Here is a 15,791-nt window from a genome sequence, read left to right on the forward strand (position 1 = left end):
GTCTGGTTTGGCTCAGCTACAAAATCAGACATCAGAAGATTGCAGAGAATGGTTCGGTCTGCTGAGAGGATTATTGGTGCTCCCCTGCCCACCCTTCAAGAACTGTACACATCCAGAGTGAGGAAAAGAGCTCAGAAAATCACTTTGGACCCCTCACATCCAAGCCATCCTCTCTTTGAACTCTTACCATCCGGCCGGCGCTACAGAGCCCCAAAGATCAGGACTACCAGACGCGAGAACAGTTTTTCCCCCCAGGCAATCCACCTTATGAACAGTTAAAATGTTCCTCCCATTGTGCAAAAATGTGTGGAATAATCTGACTTTATCTACTGCTACCACCTCCACCCTAACACATCCCTGTATTCCATCCTATCACCTATAGCACAACTGTACATACATATTTATTGTCAATTTTTACAAATTATTATTATTATTATTATTTTCTATTTTTATTTTTGGTCTATTTATGCTTACATATGTGTATTTTTCTTATTCTCTTATTTTTATTGTCTGTGCGTCTCTGTGTACTGGAAGCTAATAACACTGAAACAAATTCCTTGTATGCGCAAGCATACTTGGCAATAAAGCTCTTTCTGATTCTGATTCTGATTCTGATATACCTGTGCTACTTAAGACTGGTTTTGTGGTCCAGGGTCACATATATCAGCAAAATGAAAATGTTGAATCTGGCTTTATCCAATGTTCAGGTGGAAATGCAAAACAACTCAAGACGACCTTCAGAAAATGTCAAATCTAACTGAAACTACATCCATACTGGTTTTTCATGTGTAAATAAAATGGCTGCTTCTTTGTCTTTGTTTCACAGTGGTCAGTACCTTTATATGACCATGTTACACACAAAACATCTGTTCAGTCCTGGCTGGTTAGAACAAACACCCAGGTGCCTAGATAAAAGCTCAAAGCCGAACAAGAGAGAGAAAGAAGTTCTTAGTGCTGCTTATGATAGGCAGGGAGACCGACGGCGGCCGCTGAGTCTGAACACACAGCGCTCCTTGCTGTTTAAGCTTCCTCTTTCATCCTGACTGCGGGGGCCGGGAATCAGAGTCCAACTTCACAGCGGCGCACGAGCTGGATAATCTCTAACGTGTGAAGAAAGAGAGGTCATTCAGACGGTAAAGTCTGTCTTGTTACAAGTATTTGATCAACATGACATGGTCTACATCAGACACTTCAAGATAGGATGCAGGGTGACTGTGAAGTGATTGTAAACATATACCAGACTGGAAAATGGTTTGAAATTTGGCAGTTGGACAGTTTTACTAATGGAGATCAGGAAAGTCATTAGAAAGTCCAAGATGGTGTCAATCCTGCCCTAAAAATACCATGTGTGGAGCTTTTGATTGATATCTGGGAAGAGCTTTCATTAGAGGTGTGTTTCCTGTACAACAGCTTAATTTGTTGTTTAACCACGTAAAGAAATTAACTAACTAATCATGACTGTTTCCCAAAATCATAATAACATTGTCACACCGTCATCATTTACATTTACATTTACATTTATTCATTTAGCAGACGCTTTTATCCAAAGCGACTTACAAATTGGGAATACAACAAGTGATTCATCCTAAGGAGGCAGATCAACATAGGAAGTGCTCAAAAATACCATTTGTTAGGCGTTGTTAGATGAGTACAGGCTAGAAAGGGAAGATCAAGAAAGAGAGGAGAACTTTTATATATATATATATATATATATATATATATATATAATATTATTGAGTCAAATAGTGTCGAAAAAGATGGGTTTTCAGCAGTCGCTTGAAAGCTGTTAAGGAGTCTGCATTCCGGAGAGGGGTGGGAAGATCATTCCACCATGCAGGAACGTTGAACGAGAATGTTCTGGAAAGTGATTTCATACCTCTCTGTGGTGGTACAATGAGGTGTCTTTCACTAGAGGATCTCAGACTTCTGGAGGGAGTGTAGATACGAAGTAGTGAATGGAGGTAGGCAGGTGATGAGCCGGTGGCTGTCCTATAAGCCAGCATCAGTGTCTTGAATTTGATGCGTGCTGTAACCGGTAGCCAGTGCAGGGATATAAAGAGAGGTGTGACATGGGCCTTTTTGGGCTCATTGAAGACCAGACGTGCTGCTGCATTCTGAATCATTTGTAGAGGCCTGATTGTACATGCTGGAAGACCGGCTAAAAGAGCATTGCAGTAGTCCAGCCTGGAGATGACCAGGGCCTGGACGAGGAGTTGTGCAGCATGCTCTGTTAGGAAGGGCCTAATCTTTCTGATGTTGTGCAATGCAAACCTGCATGATCGAGCAGTTTTAGCTATGTGGTCTTTAAAAGTCAATTGGTTGTCAAAGATTACACCCAGATTTCTGGCTGAAGTCCTATATAGATCATCCATCAACTATATAGGAATGGCATTAACAGTGTTGGGGGTATCATATTACGAACTTTCTTATGAACGTCCTATTCTTCATCTAATCATTTGTTTGAGCTGAGCCCTACTGTACAGACCTGAATTTACATTTCCTTCAGCCTGATGCTTATTCATTTCATGTTTGGTGTGAAAGGGCTTTAACAACTGGCAAAAATAGAACTTTTTCTATTAAAAACAAGCCCAGCCCGGATGAGAAAAATTAACATAACGCATTACTTTCCATAAAAAGTAACTAAGTAACGCAATTAGTTACTTTTAAAGGGAGTAACACAATATTGCAATGCATTAGTTTTATAAGTAACAGTTTTTAAACAGTTTTTTCTGGTCCTCAAATCTGATTGGCTGAGAGGAGTACAATATTCTAGTGATATTGGAACTCCAACCGTTTCACTGTTTGTATCACTCCGCTTGCAGTATTTCTTACAGCGAGTGTCATGGTGGACATCCAAATCAACTATAATTTCATAAATAATACTGATTTTGTGTCATGGAATGCAGTTTTTTAGGTGAGAATAGACTTTAAATTTCATTGAACTATGTTAGTAATGAAGGAATTTGCACCCATAGTAACAATGCTAATAGTGCTTTTTAGAAAACACCCCTAGGTGAGAGCAGTACTTCCAAACACACAAGTTTGCGAATGTATTTTGTAACTTTGTAACTTTGGTATCGTTGAACTCAGTTACTAATGGCGGAACTTGCAACCATAGTCAGCTAACAATGATTTTGGGAAACGCACTGTAAGTCGAGAGCTGTGGTTCCATCTACACTTTGTAACACTGCAAATGTAAGTAATGTCTGAATTTCAACCATAGTTGGCTAACGATGCTTTTAGAAAACATACGACAAGTTTTCGAATGTTTTTTGTAACTATGGTTTCAGGAAACAAACATTTGAACTAAGGTAGTATTTGCGAACATAGTTGGCTAACAATGATTTTGTGAAATGCGCCTTAAGTCGAGAGCTGTAGTTCTAAACACACAAGTTTGCGGGTGTTCTTTGTACCTATGGTTTTTGGGAAATGAATTGTTGAACTACGTTACTATTGGCGGAACTTGCGACCATAGTTAGCTAACAGTGATTTTGTGAAATGCACCTTAAGTCAAGAGCTGTAGTTCTAAACACACAAGTTTGTGACTGTTCTTTGTAGCTATGGTTTCGGGAAATTAATCATTGAACTAAGTTATTATTAGTGGAACTTGCAACCACAGTTGGCTAACAATGATTTTGGGAAATGCACTGTAAGTCGAGAGCTGTAGTTCCAACTGCTCAACTTTGTAACGCTGCAAATGTTCGTTAGAACTACGATTTCGGGAAACTGACGCATTGAACTGTGTTAGTACCACCTGGATTTCGACCATAGTTGGCTAACAATGATTTTTGGGAAACACACCCCAAGTCGGGAGCTGTAATTCCCAAAAACACAGGTTTGTAAATGTTCTTTGTAACTACACTGTAAACAAAATCTGTAGAAATTACAGTATTACTGGCAGCTGGTTGCCAGTAACTTACTGTAGATTTAAATTTATGCTATTTACTGGCAACAGTTTGTTCAAAGTTAATTGAACATTAAACATTAACAAGTCTTTATCTTTACAGAATAAAACTAAAATAACAGCCTCATGCAAAGCATTCTGGGAACCAAAATCTGAAGGAAAAAAACAGAAAAAGGTTGATGAAGGTTTCTGGTTCCCAGAATGCTTTGCAGTAGGTTGTTATTTTATAGTTTTATTCTGTAAAGACAAAGACTTGTTAATGTTTAATGTTCATTTAACTTTGAACAAACTGTTGCCAGTAAATAACATAAATTAAAAATCTACAGTAAGTTACTGGCAACCAGCTGCAGAACTACAGCAAATTTTTTACAGTGTATGGTTTCAGGGAATGAATCATTGAACTAAGTTACTATTGGCGGAACTTGCGACCATAGTTGGTTATCAATGATTTTGGGAAACGCCTGGAAGTTGAGAACTGTAGTTCCAACTGCACAACATTGTAATGCTGCGAATGGTTGTTGGACTGGCTGTGTTCACACTTGTCATGTTTGGTTCAATTAAAATGAAATGCGATTTGCTTTGTTAGTGTGGTTCATTTAAGTGTGAACGCTGCCATCCAAACCCTGGTGCACAGCAAATAAACGGCCTGAGAACACTAATAAGATTGGTCTCGGTCCGATTACAAATGAACTCTGGTGCGGTTCGATTGAAATATGAACGCGACACGGACCAAATACTTCTAAACAAACCAAAAACAGGAAGGAATGACAAGATGTGATGCTATGCGACATGATTTCACAAAGGGAATAAGCAGTGTATCGAAAACATAGTAAGCAGAGGGCAAACGTGCAGCAACAGCATAAAAAGCAAATCATATACACACAACAATGAGTGTGCTTAGTCCAGCTTACAGCATTTGGTGTAGTCGACTTAAAGTGGCACTAAACAGACTGATCAGTGAATAAGCACATTTATGTCATATACCTGAAGTGCTGCTTTAAGTCGAATGCAAATTTTCCTTTTGTTTGGAGTGTTCAGTGTAATGAGTGGGATGTTCATCACGAAATATACACCACTCAGCCCGACCAATCACAATGCCTTTACGTTCGGTATCTTTAGGTCCGCTGTCAAAAATGCCAGTGTGAACACTAAGGTGACCATGACCAGATGTATCATTTTCCTTTTGGTCCAGACCAAATTAACCAAATTAACCGAACAACAAGTGTGTACACACCCTAAGTTACTATTGGTGGAACTTGTGACCACAGCTAGAGCTGTAGTTCCAACTGCACAACTTTCAACCGCTGCAAATGTTCGTTGGAACTATGGTTTCCGAAAACAAAGATTCTTTGAAATATGTAATGTCTGAATTTCAGAGATAGTTGGCTAACAATGCTTTTGAGAAACACTCCCCAAGTCGAGAGCTGTAGTTCCAAACACACACGTTTCTGAATGTTCTTTGTAACTATGGTTTCAGGAAACTAATAGTTTAAGTAAGTTAGTAATAGTGGAACTTGTTACAACAGTTGTCTAACAATGATTATTGGAAGCACACCCCATGTTGAGAGTTGTAGTTCAGACTACACAAATTTGCAAATACTGTTTGCGAATATTCTTTGAAACTATTGTTTCGAGAAATGCAGTATCGTTGAACTTTTAGTAATGATTTTGGGAAACACACCCCAGGCTGTTAACAGATTACTGTGGGTGGGGCATTTGACTGACAACTGGGCAGGGCTTTCACACAGATTAGTGAGTGTGGCTTTATACATGATGTGGGCGGGGCTTGTGCCTCCAAGTGTGTCTATGCCACCTGTGGCGAGTCCATAGTAAAAATACTGATAAAACGGCTTATCCTGTGAATGTGCAGTTGCGTTCTAGAGGAGGTGATATCATCACACTGTTAGCAGTCAGACAGTGTGTGCGTTTGTGTATGTGTGTGTGTGTCAGAACAGGATCATTAATTCCAACCAGGCTCAGACAATCGCATCAACAAATCCCATCTCAGTCTAGCGTATTTGACCCTAGTGAAAGAACTGCCAGCAGGGAGACTGTTTGTGTGGATTAGAGAGATAAAATTGCACGGCACCAGAAGGAGCTTTTACATTGACACCCACACTGACCATTTATGAAAGATATTTGAACAGTGAGCCATGGCGGAGAGCCGTGCAGTATGAGTAACTGATATTTATAGTGATCCTGGTTGGGGATTGGGGGGCGTTTGTTGAAATAATGTTGTCGTTATCGGTTCTCATGTCTCTGGGACATTAGGATTAGCGGGTAGATAGATGAGATGGGCGTTCAGTCGCTCTCTGCAGAGCTCCACTCACGTGTGGAGAAACTCCTGAGTCTGTCACCACAGGCAGAAGATTATGCCGCATAAATAAACACAAACTGACAATTTTTTGTGAGGAGATTCAAAACCGCTGCCTGAATTTTAAGCTCTTGCCATGCAAACGCACAGCCGACAGCCAACTTTAGTCAAACACACATAAATATGCCTCCATCCGCTAGGAATGACCACTGTGTTTAGCCTGAAAGCAGTTCACGGTGATCGGATAAAAAACGCTTTTGCTCTCTCCCCTCTCTCTCTCTATCTTTTTCATTCTCTTTTTATATCCCTCTTGCGCGCCCGCTAATGGGCTTGCAAAATGGGGTAGAGGCGGCGGAGATGAGCTGCACACCTTTGTGCCTCCTGTTGTTCTAAATACCTCCCTTTTAGGTGGAAAACAGCATTTGAATTCAGAACTGCTCACAGCTGAAATGAAATGCTAATCTCACCCCACGTTTTATTCTTTCCTGTTCTCGGCTGCTCTCTGGGCTCACCATACGCCGTAGCTATCGCAGAGTTCCAGGAAAGCATTCCGGTTCCAGAAGGAGCGCGACGCTCAGCCTCAAATCCGAAAATTAGCGATATTTCACATTAAATTGAGTCACGTTGAATTGCATCCAACTATGTACATAATTACACGTGCTGACGTGTGTGTAATGAAGATTAGATACAGTGTTAACGCAGTTGTGTGCATTAAATGTGAGCTTGCATGCGCACTGGTGAGTGTGCGTCTGTGATAATGTTTCTATTACTGGTTTGCCTTCATAAATATTAATGTAAAACATGCTGACCTTAATTTCAATTCTGTCTGCTGGCAAATCTCTCCCCTCTCACCCACTCACTAACTTACTGAGAGGGACAATTGAAGTAGACGTTGCCGATGAACCCTCATTATGCTGTTTTTTTTCTACAGAATAGAAGGATTGTTGAATGTATGGATGAGTATAGTTGTTGTAGGTGAATGGGCATAATAGATTTAGGTAGTCAAATCCGTAGAAAGCAGATATACTCTCATTGCGTCGAGATCCTAAAGTGGTGCATGAATGTGATGGCAAAATTCAGGTGAAAAGTCACATTAGTGAAGGCGTGTGATTGGCTGATTGCCCTGTCAATGCAATAATGGTCTTTCATTTTCACAATCGATCTACAGATTGGAATCAGTCAAACTGGTGGAAATTGACAAAATAATTACCCTAAACAACTAAATAACCTGGACCCATTTTAGGATCTGTAAGTGAGATATTGTTAGTGAACAAGCAGCTCAGGTAAACTAAACATGCACCTATACACCTAAAAATAAAGAGTAAATAAATACACCAGCAGTGTCAAATAAAATCTTAAAATTTATTTATTAATTTTTTTTAAATGTAGATGTTATAATATAAAATGGACATTTATAAAATATTTAATAAAGTATTTTTTGAATTATTTTTTACTTTTATCAAAATAACCCAACTGCAGTTTGATTGAGATGAATTAGAATGCACAATGAAAAAAACATTTTTGCAAATGAACATTTGTTGTTTTTCTTTTATATTGTATTTTTTTTTTTTTGTTGTTTCAATATTGTATGTAAACACAGTCATGCCAGTAAAGTTTAAAACTTTGAATTGAATTCTACTTCCTGATCTCATGACGAAAACATACCTGTGGGATCTTTTTGGCAAGGCGCGAAATACGTACCAATAAGTACATATCGCTGCAGTTTCCAACAGAAATACACTAGAAGCAGTAAAACAGCGAGCACTTGTGATCCTTTTCATACAGTTATGATTACAGCTGCATATGTTTTGCTTTCCCAGACGTAACAAACTTGTTTGGTAGTTCAGCCACCACAGAATTGGACTTAGAATGTGGAATCCTTGGGTGTGAACCCGGTGAAAAACGTGACTCACAATGAACTGAAAGATGAAAAAACAAGCTAAAATGGCATGCTTGCAATTGAGTTTTTACGTCACATTTGCTTTTGTTCATACTATCGGGTAGGTTTAGGTGTAGTGCAGATAGTAGAGGGGAAAAGTGAACACTCTTTTAGGGCCACTCAGTGGACATTTATGTTGGAAACTGCAGTGATATGTACTTATTGTCTCGAAAAAAGTTCCCACAGGTACGTTTTCATCATGAGATCAGGTTCTTGATCAATACAGCCTATTATAACATTGTTTGCTTGCTTAAAGTGTAAAGTAAATAGTGTCCCATAAGCTTTTGACTAGAAAACTGCATAATTCTTCAAAAGAACAGGAAGGTGAATTTACTAAAACTCCCAAACACACCAAAGGGACTGCGTCTCCTCATTTCAGAAGACCACCACTCACTACTGAGTTGTTCCAACTGTATCATTCACTGAAGTTGATCTAAAGAAACTTCTAAAGCATGCTGGGAATCTTCACAGGATCTAACCATGGGGTGGAACAGACTTTCCACTTCCCCATCTAATTGCTGAGAGTGTTTGTCTACTCTCAAATGAAAGTTTTCTCGCTCCGTTCGCAGCCATACAAAGTGTTATTCATCTGAACGCTCTTATGAACAGACTAACAGTCTGTCTGTTTGTTTGTTTGTTTGCTGTATATCCGGAATAAAAATTTACCCCCAACCTCTAGACTGCATCCCATAAGCGTCGCAAGAATAAGAACATCCATAGAACTGTACCTTCCTCTCTGCATGTATATATGTGTGTGCGCGTGTGTGTTCAGGTTTCTAAATGATATCTTCTGCATGCTCAGATGCTCCTGAGCGGGTGGCGACACCCCCAGAGGAAGCTGATTGACAGCTTGGCAGTGATAGCAGGAGTGATTCTGGGAGCAGAGAAAGTGAGGGGGAGCAAATGGAATGAGAGGAAGAATAAAATGATTCGAATAGGCGAGATCTCTGCGGATTCATACCTTACGGTTGGACCTGGGACTGAAGGTTTTGGAAAGAGTGAAGTCTTAGTCTAAAACTCAATCAACAAAACATGATTTGCATGGTGCACTAATTTATTCCTATTTTCCTTTGTGTTTCTCACAGTTAAAACTACAGTACTGTAAATAAAATTATAATGTAAATGAGGTAGTTTATGCATCCTGGTGTTTGGAATTTCCTAAAATCTCTTTACAGTTAAAGTCAAAAGTTTACATACACCTTGCAGAATCTGCAAAATGTGGACTATTTTACCAAAATAACAGGGATCATACAAAATGCATATTGTTTATTTAGTACTGACCTGAATAAGATATTTCACATAAAAGACATTTACATATAGTACACAAGAGAAAATAATAGTTGAATTTATAAAAAACGACCCCGTTCAAAAGTTTACATACACTTGATTTTTAATACTGTGTTGTATTTTTTAGTGATAGCTGTTCATGAGTCCCTTGTTTGTCCTGAACAGTCCACTGTTCTTCAGAAAAATCCTTCAGGCCCCACAGATTCTTTGGTTTTTCAGCATTTTTGTGTATTTGGACCCTTTTCCAACAATGACTGCTTTGACAACTGAGGGACTCATATGTAACTATTACAGAAGGTGCAAACGCTCACTGATGCTTCAAAAGGAAAAGCAATGCGTTAAGAGCTGGGGGTGAAAACTTTTTGAATTTGATTATTAGGGTAAATGTAACTTATTTGGTCTTCTGGGAGACATGTAAGTATATTCTGTAGCTTCTGAAGGGTAGTACTAAATGTAAAAAATATGATATTTAGGCAAAATAATAAAAATGTACACATTGTCATTCCATTCAAAAGTTTACACCCCTGGCTCTTAATGTATCCATTTTTCTGCTGAAGCATCAGTGAGCATTTGAACCTTCTGTAATAGTTGCATATGAGTCCCTCAGTTGTCCTCAGTGTGAAAAGATGTATCTCAAAATCATATAGTCATTGTTGGAAAAGGTTCAAATACACACAAATGCTGAAAAAGTATTTTAGAGGTTCCAAATATGATGTTATAAAACCATTTCTTCTGTAAAGTATGGTGATTCAGTGTAAGTAGTGTGTTTAATTTCACATTCTGCTGCTGGATAAAATGAGCTGGATGTCCTTACATTTGTTTGAACAACTCTTTGAAAAAAGTAAAATGGTAATTTACACTCTTAAAGATGCAATAATATCCTTCCAATGAGAAATTGTAGTATTTGTTAAGCTCATTGAGATGCAGTGGATTAATTGCCTTGAATTTGTATTGTAAGTGCAACTAGTCAGCGGCGTGTGCAGCATAAGCCCATAAACGCAGAAGCCATTAACACATTGAAACAAACAAAACAAAACACAATCTGTTGTTCAACTAATGGAGTTTTCAGAGAGGAGTAAGAGGAGCTGTTTTACTCTGATAAATGGCTCATGTGCAACACTATACATCAGCACTAATTCTATAGAAGAAAATGTAGGCTAAATTAATTAACATTCAGTGAGGATTTACTTTGTTAAACCGATTAAATGAACCCGTCACAATTACAAAAAGTAATTCCTGCTTCGTTTGCCATGAGAATTCAGCTGAGTTAAATGCAAAAAAAAAAAAAAAAAAAAAGAATTGGATCAATATTTCCAACTTTGAGAGAGTCAGATAAGAGTTAAAGTTTTACTTTCACTGGTTTTATCCAGTTTTGGATGTGAGCAAAGATAGAGGCAGGATTCGAGAGCAATCCAAACACAGTGATGTGCGTCAGTGGGTGGAAATAATGAATGCATCTCAACTCTCTGTCTTCACACAACTGAAGTTTTCTATTGAAACATCAAGTCTTAAAAAAGAGTGGTGCATCTTTCTGAACCCCTGTGTTTCACAATACTTCAAGTTCTCACTGTAACTTTGACTGTAATGTATGTGGAACTCTGAAACGCATGACAAACATGTTTCATCTTTGTTATGCTGTTCTTATCGCCTCTCTCAGGTGCCAAAGAGGTGAATGCCAGTGGCAAGACCTTCACAGTGAAGAGCTCCCTGCAGCTCCAGGTGAACCGGCATGATGACGGAGTGGCCTACACTTGTAGAGTGGACCACATGGCCCTAACTGCCACCCACGAAGAGACCACACAGGTTTTGGAAGTCCACTGTGAGTACAGCTGGGTCCCGATTCAAACCAACATCTCATTTTGGTTAAAACCATATTGCTTAGTATATAAAGTATAAACCTAAATCTACAAATGTGAAACTGCTTGAAGTCTTTTACAAAGTAATGAGTTGGAATGTTTCTTGTTTTCCAGTGCAAATGTTTAAAAACTCTTAAATAAAAATTCTGTCATTAATTACTCACCCTCACGTCGTTCCAAACCCGTAAGACCTTCGTTCATTTTTGGAACACAAATGAAGATATTTTTGATGAAATGCCTTGAGATACTGTCATGAACAGGTTTACAGTATTCCATTACTCCCTAAAAAAGTGAACTAATTATATTAGTTACTTTTATGGAAAGTAATATGTTACATTACTTTTGAGCTACTTTTTAAATCTGGGCAGGGCTTGCTTGTTTGTTTTTAATATAAAAAGTTATTTTTTGGCAAATGTAAAAGGCCTCAGGCTGAAGGAAAATTTAATTCATGTCTATACAGTAGAATGCAGAAGAAGAAAGTTCAACACTCTTCAGCAATAAAAAAAGAAGAACGAATGTTAGTTTACCTTGAGTAATTTGTATTTTTTGCTTATTAGTATGGTTGAATTGAATCATTGAATTGAGTGAGATGAATTAATGCATGTTCACATTTATTCTAAATCTAAAGTAACATCTTACTCCCGATTTCTCTCAACATGGGGACAGGAGAGAGCTCTCAATTAATAAATAGGAAAACAAATATAACTGGCATTACTTATTTAGAAAAGTAACTCAGATATTTTATTATAAATTAAAAATGAATGTGTTACTTTACTTGTTACTTGAAAAAGAAATCGGATTATATGACAGTAACTCGCGTTTATTGTAATGCATTACTCCCAACACTGGTCGTGAATGTACCTTGAATACTGACACGAAAGAAAATAAAATAAAGTCCTAATTTTTGTTTTCTTTGTGCACAAAAATGATTCTTGATTCTTCATTAAAATTGTGGTTAAAGCACTGTTTTACCAATGTCCTTACTATCTGTCAGAGCCTTGAACGTGGCAGTTGCGTTGCTGTTTATGCAGGGTCAGAATTTCATAAAAAATATCTTGATTTGTGTTCCAAAGATGAACAAAGGTCTTATGGGTTTGAAACAACATGAGTAATTAATGAGAGAGATAATTTTCGTTTTTGGCTGAATCTCCCTTTAAATCAAGATACATTTATTTGTGAAGCAAAATGGCATAAGATAAGAAATCTTATTTTCTGAAAAACTGATCAAAATGAAGACTTAATTGCTTTGAGTTTTCAATGACTTACTATGACTTTCTAGTTACTATGAAAAGTAATTTGACAACTTTTAAATCCTGAAATATGGTGTTGTGATGCAAAGATTATGCAATAATTACAGAGAAAAAATCATTTACCCGCTAGAGTTTCTCTTTGAAGTGTTGACATTTAATCAATCTACTGAGATGCAGTTGAGCATTTGGGCCTGAGCATCACGTCACATCACTTACCTTTGATCTCCGTTGAGTGTCATTCCTCCGCTTGGATGCTGCTGTCTGAAACAATATTTCTTTGTTCCTCTCTCTGTCTCTGTCATAGATGCTCCCTATGTAGAGATCAAACACTCCATACCAGCCCCACTGGAGGGGCAGTACCTCAAACTGGAATGTGTACCTCACGGAAACCCATCGTAAGCATCCACAATTTATCAGCATCTTGCTGAATGATAATGTTTGCAAAGAGCTTTGGGAAGATGCTACTGCACCAAGGAGAAATTGCCCTGTGGGCAGGCCTACAGCTAGCGGCTTATAACCACATGCTTGCATTAATGTGATTCTGTTGAAATTAAACAGCTATGAATATATATCCATACATTCACAAGGAAAACAATATTAAGGAGCTCATAGCTCTTGGTACAACTGACACTAAAATAAGTTTTCTAATATTCCCAAAGAAAAAGGCTGAGAAATCTTTGATAAACTTGGATAATCCAAAAACTCTCTCAGTGAATTTTGCATTCTCAAAGCCTTTGCTGTAGCTTTGTGGTGTTGTCTTTCAATTGATTTTAGCATTAAAGGGGTCATATCATAAGGAATCCAATTTTTCTTGATCTTTTGAGATCAAGAAATAGAGATCTTTTGTAAAAAAAAAAAAGTCGTTGTTCTAGGCAAGCATACTGTAACTTTCAGAACTCAAACCCTTCAGAACTTTCCGCTGTAGAAAGACTTTGTTGACAGTTAAGCTGCAAAAAATGGCTTACTCTGTATATTCCAAAATCATACATCTAAATTCATCCAAACATATTATCACTCATATTTGTCAACAATGCCTATTCAGTTTACAGATACTCAGTCAAGCCAATCACTGTGTGAAGCACCTACACTTCTGCATATCCTTGTGCCAAATGTGCCAAAGATTGTTACTGAAGAATGGAATATTTAAAACCTAAACTAAATAACAAAAATATGTGATATGACCTTTTTAGCCGAGTGTCCTATCTTTGAACAGAAATTGAATTATGTTTTTAATTAAAAGCTAAAAATCAATGTTTCATCAGGCCAGACCCAGTACTCTGGACTAAAGACGGAGGAGAGCTGCCAGACCTGGACCGGGTGATTGTTGAAGGAAGAGAGCTCACCTTCATGTCACTGAACAAAACAGACAACGGCACCTACCGCTGTGAAGCTACCAATCACCTCGGCACCAGCCATGCTGAATATAAACTGGTTGTTAAAGGTGAGTGACAGACAGATTACATTAACATGTCTGTTAAAGCTAACACAGCTCTTGCTGCTCTCTTGGAAAGCATCTGCGTCGTTAATTACACCTACCCTGCTAATAACTGTCATTTTTTTAAAGCCTTTAAAAGAAGAAATGCCTTGAAATGATTGCTGGCCCGAAGGATCCAAAATATCTAGCTTAAATGATTAATTTAGCCAAAAATACTCATATGTTTTTCCTAACTTGTATGACTTCAATTACTTTGCAAACAGTGTCTATTACACTAAGTGCAAATAGTGTTGACAGAGTCTATTTACAATAACTCCACCCACCAATGTGTGGTTGGGCTAGACAGTGTTACCAAAGACGTCTGTTAAATAACAGCTCTGGAAATAGGTAATGAAGCGTGTAGCACTGTTTCTTTGACGTGATCAACCTGAGTTCAAATCCGCCTTTTACCGAACTCGTACTTCTCCCTTTTCACATCACATATCACATTGGAATGGCATTAATTTTCAATAAAATAAAGGAAATAATTATGGCTGTCATGATTCAATTCGGGTGCTCGATTTTAAAAATCCTTAATTGCATTTTGCCCGTGTCAAGTAACTGACAAAATACCGGAAGTGGCGTATTCAACAGACGAGAATCCTTGAAACGCATTATTAGACCATTTTCCAAGGCAGCATGATATATTAAACCCATTTAAACATCATAATAAAGCAGAACGCTATTGTGAATTCACAAACGCTACAATTCAATTAAGTAAATATATATGATGCCGGTTTAATATAGGTGCTTTAATTATTTACATGCATGTAGCTTACGTACGTACGCGTCAGAGCCGCTCCGTTCACAGTAAATGTTGCTCCACACAAACTGTAATCATTTAGATGTGTAGAGCATCTCAAACTCCATCTCTGCATATTGTTGTGAGTTTATTATATTATGACGTTCATCTGGGAACTTAAAGGTTGTATCAGCGATTTCTAGCCTGAAACATAAAGTGTAAAATTCAGCTGATCTTTCATCACGATCCGCTCGCTGCCTGCCCCATAAATTGTCTGTGAAAAAAACGCGTCTCTCTGGTCAGCCTAGGGTCCGAGATATGCCAAAAAAACAATCGGCACTACCAACCTTTCCACAGATAAACAAACATTGTTCCAACCAATCAGCATCAGGGGTTTGGTGTTGTGGACTTTCGCTCCGCCTCCCTCACATCCCTGCACCAGTAGGAAAGTCCACAACACGAACCCCCTGACGCTGATTGGTTGGAACACGGTTTGTTTATCTGTGGAATAGTTGATAGCGCCGATTGTTTTTTTGGCATATCTCGGACCCTAGGCTGACCAGAGAGACGCGGTTTTTTCACGGACAATTTATGGGGCAGGCAGCGAGCGGATCGTGATGAAAGATCAGCTGAATTTGACACTTTATGTTTTAGGCTAGAAATCGCTGATACAACCTTTAATGTTCGCCATTTCATCGGCTTTGTAAGGTAAATCATTTATAAACCTATGCCAGTGCAGGAGAATACATCAATATCTTTCTCAATATGCTAACTGTTTATCGCGATTTCAAAATAAAAGCTCAAACCCTCACTCTGAGTTTAGATGTGTTGCACCTGTCCACATATTCAAGAAATAATAGTGGATGTAGCATTTCTGTCATAAAGCAAAAATGGCCAAATATGAAATATTTACTATTAAATATACTTTAAAATTAAATGTTGTTTAGTCAATATTAAACAAGGATTAGAGTGCGCTGTAAAGTGTAAAAACAATCGTCAGGCCCTCTGTGCCTCTTTGCAATTAT

At 38.1% G+C, this 15,791-nt stretch overlaps 1 protein-coding gene across 2 annotated transcripts in view; it reads left to right on the forward strand.

Annotated features, from left to right (window-relative positions):
- Positions 1 to 15,791, forward strand: part of cadm2a (cell adhesion molecule 2a) — a 508,011-nt gene that overhangs the window by 466,005 nt on the left and 26,215 nt on the right. For both annotated transcript variants that reach the window (XM_073829450.1, XM_073829451.1), the window contains exons 6-8: positions 11,102 to 11,263; positions 12,855 to 12,945; positions 13,813 to 13,991. In XM_073829450.1, the coding sequence (XP_073685551.1) occupies positions 11,102 to 11,263; positions 12,855 to 12,945; positions 13,813 to 13,991 (432 nt within the window). The remainder of the gene's footprint in view (positions 1 to 11,101; positions 11,264 to 12,854; positions 12,946 to 13,812; positions 13,992 to 15,791) is intronic.

Source organism: Garra rufa, chromosome 23 (assembly GCF_049309525.1).
Source record: "Garra rufa chromosome 23, GarRuf1.0, whole genome shotgun sequence".
NCBI classification, from domain to species: Eukaryota; Metazoa; Chordata; class Actinopteri; order Cypriniformes; family Cyprinidae; genus Garra; species Garra rufa.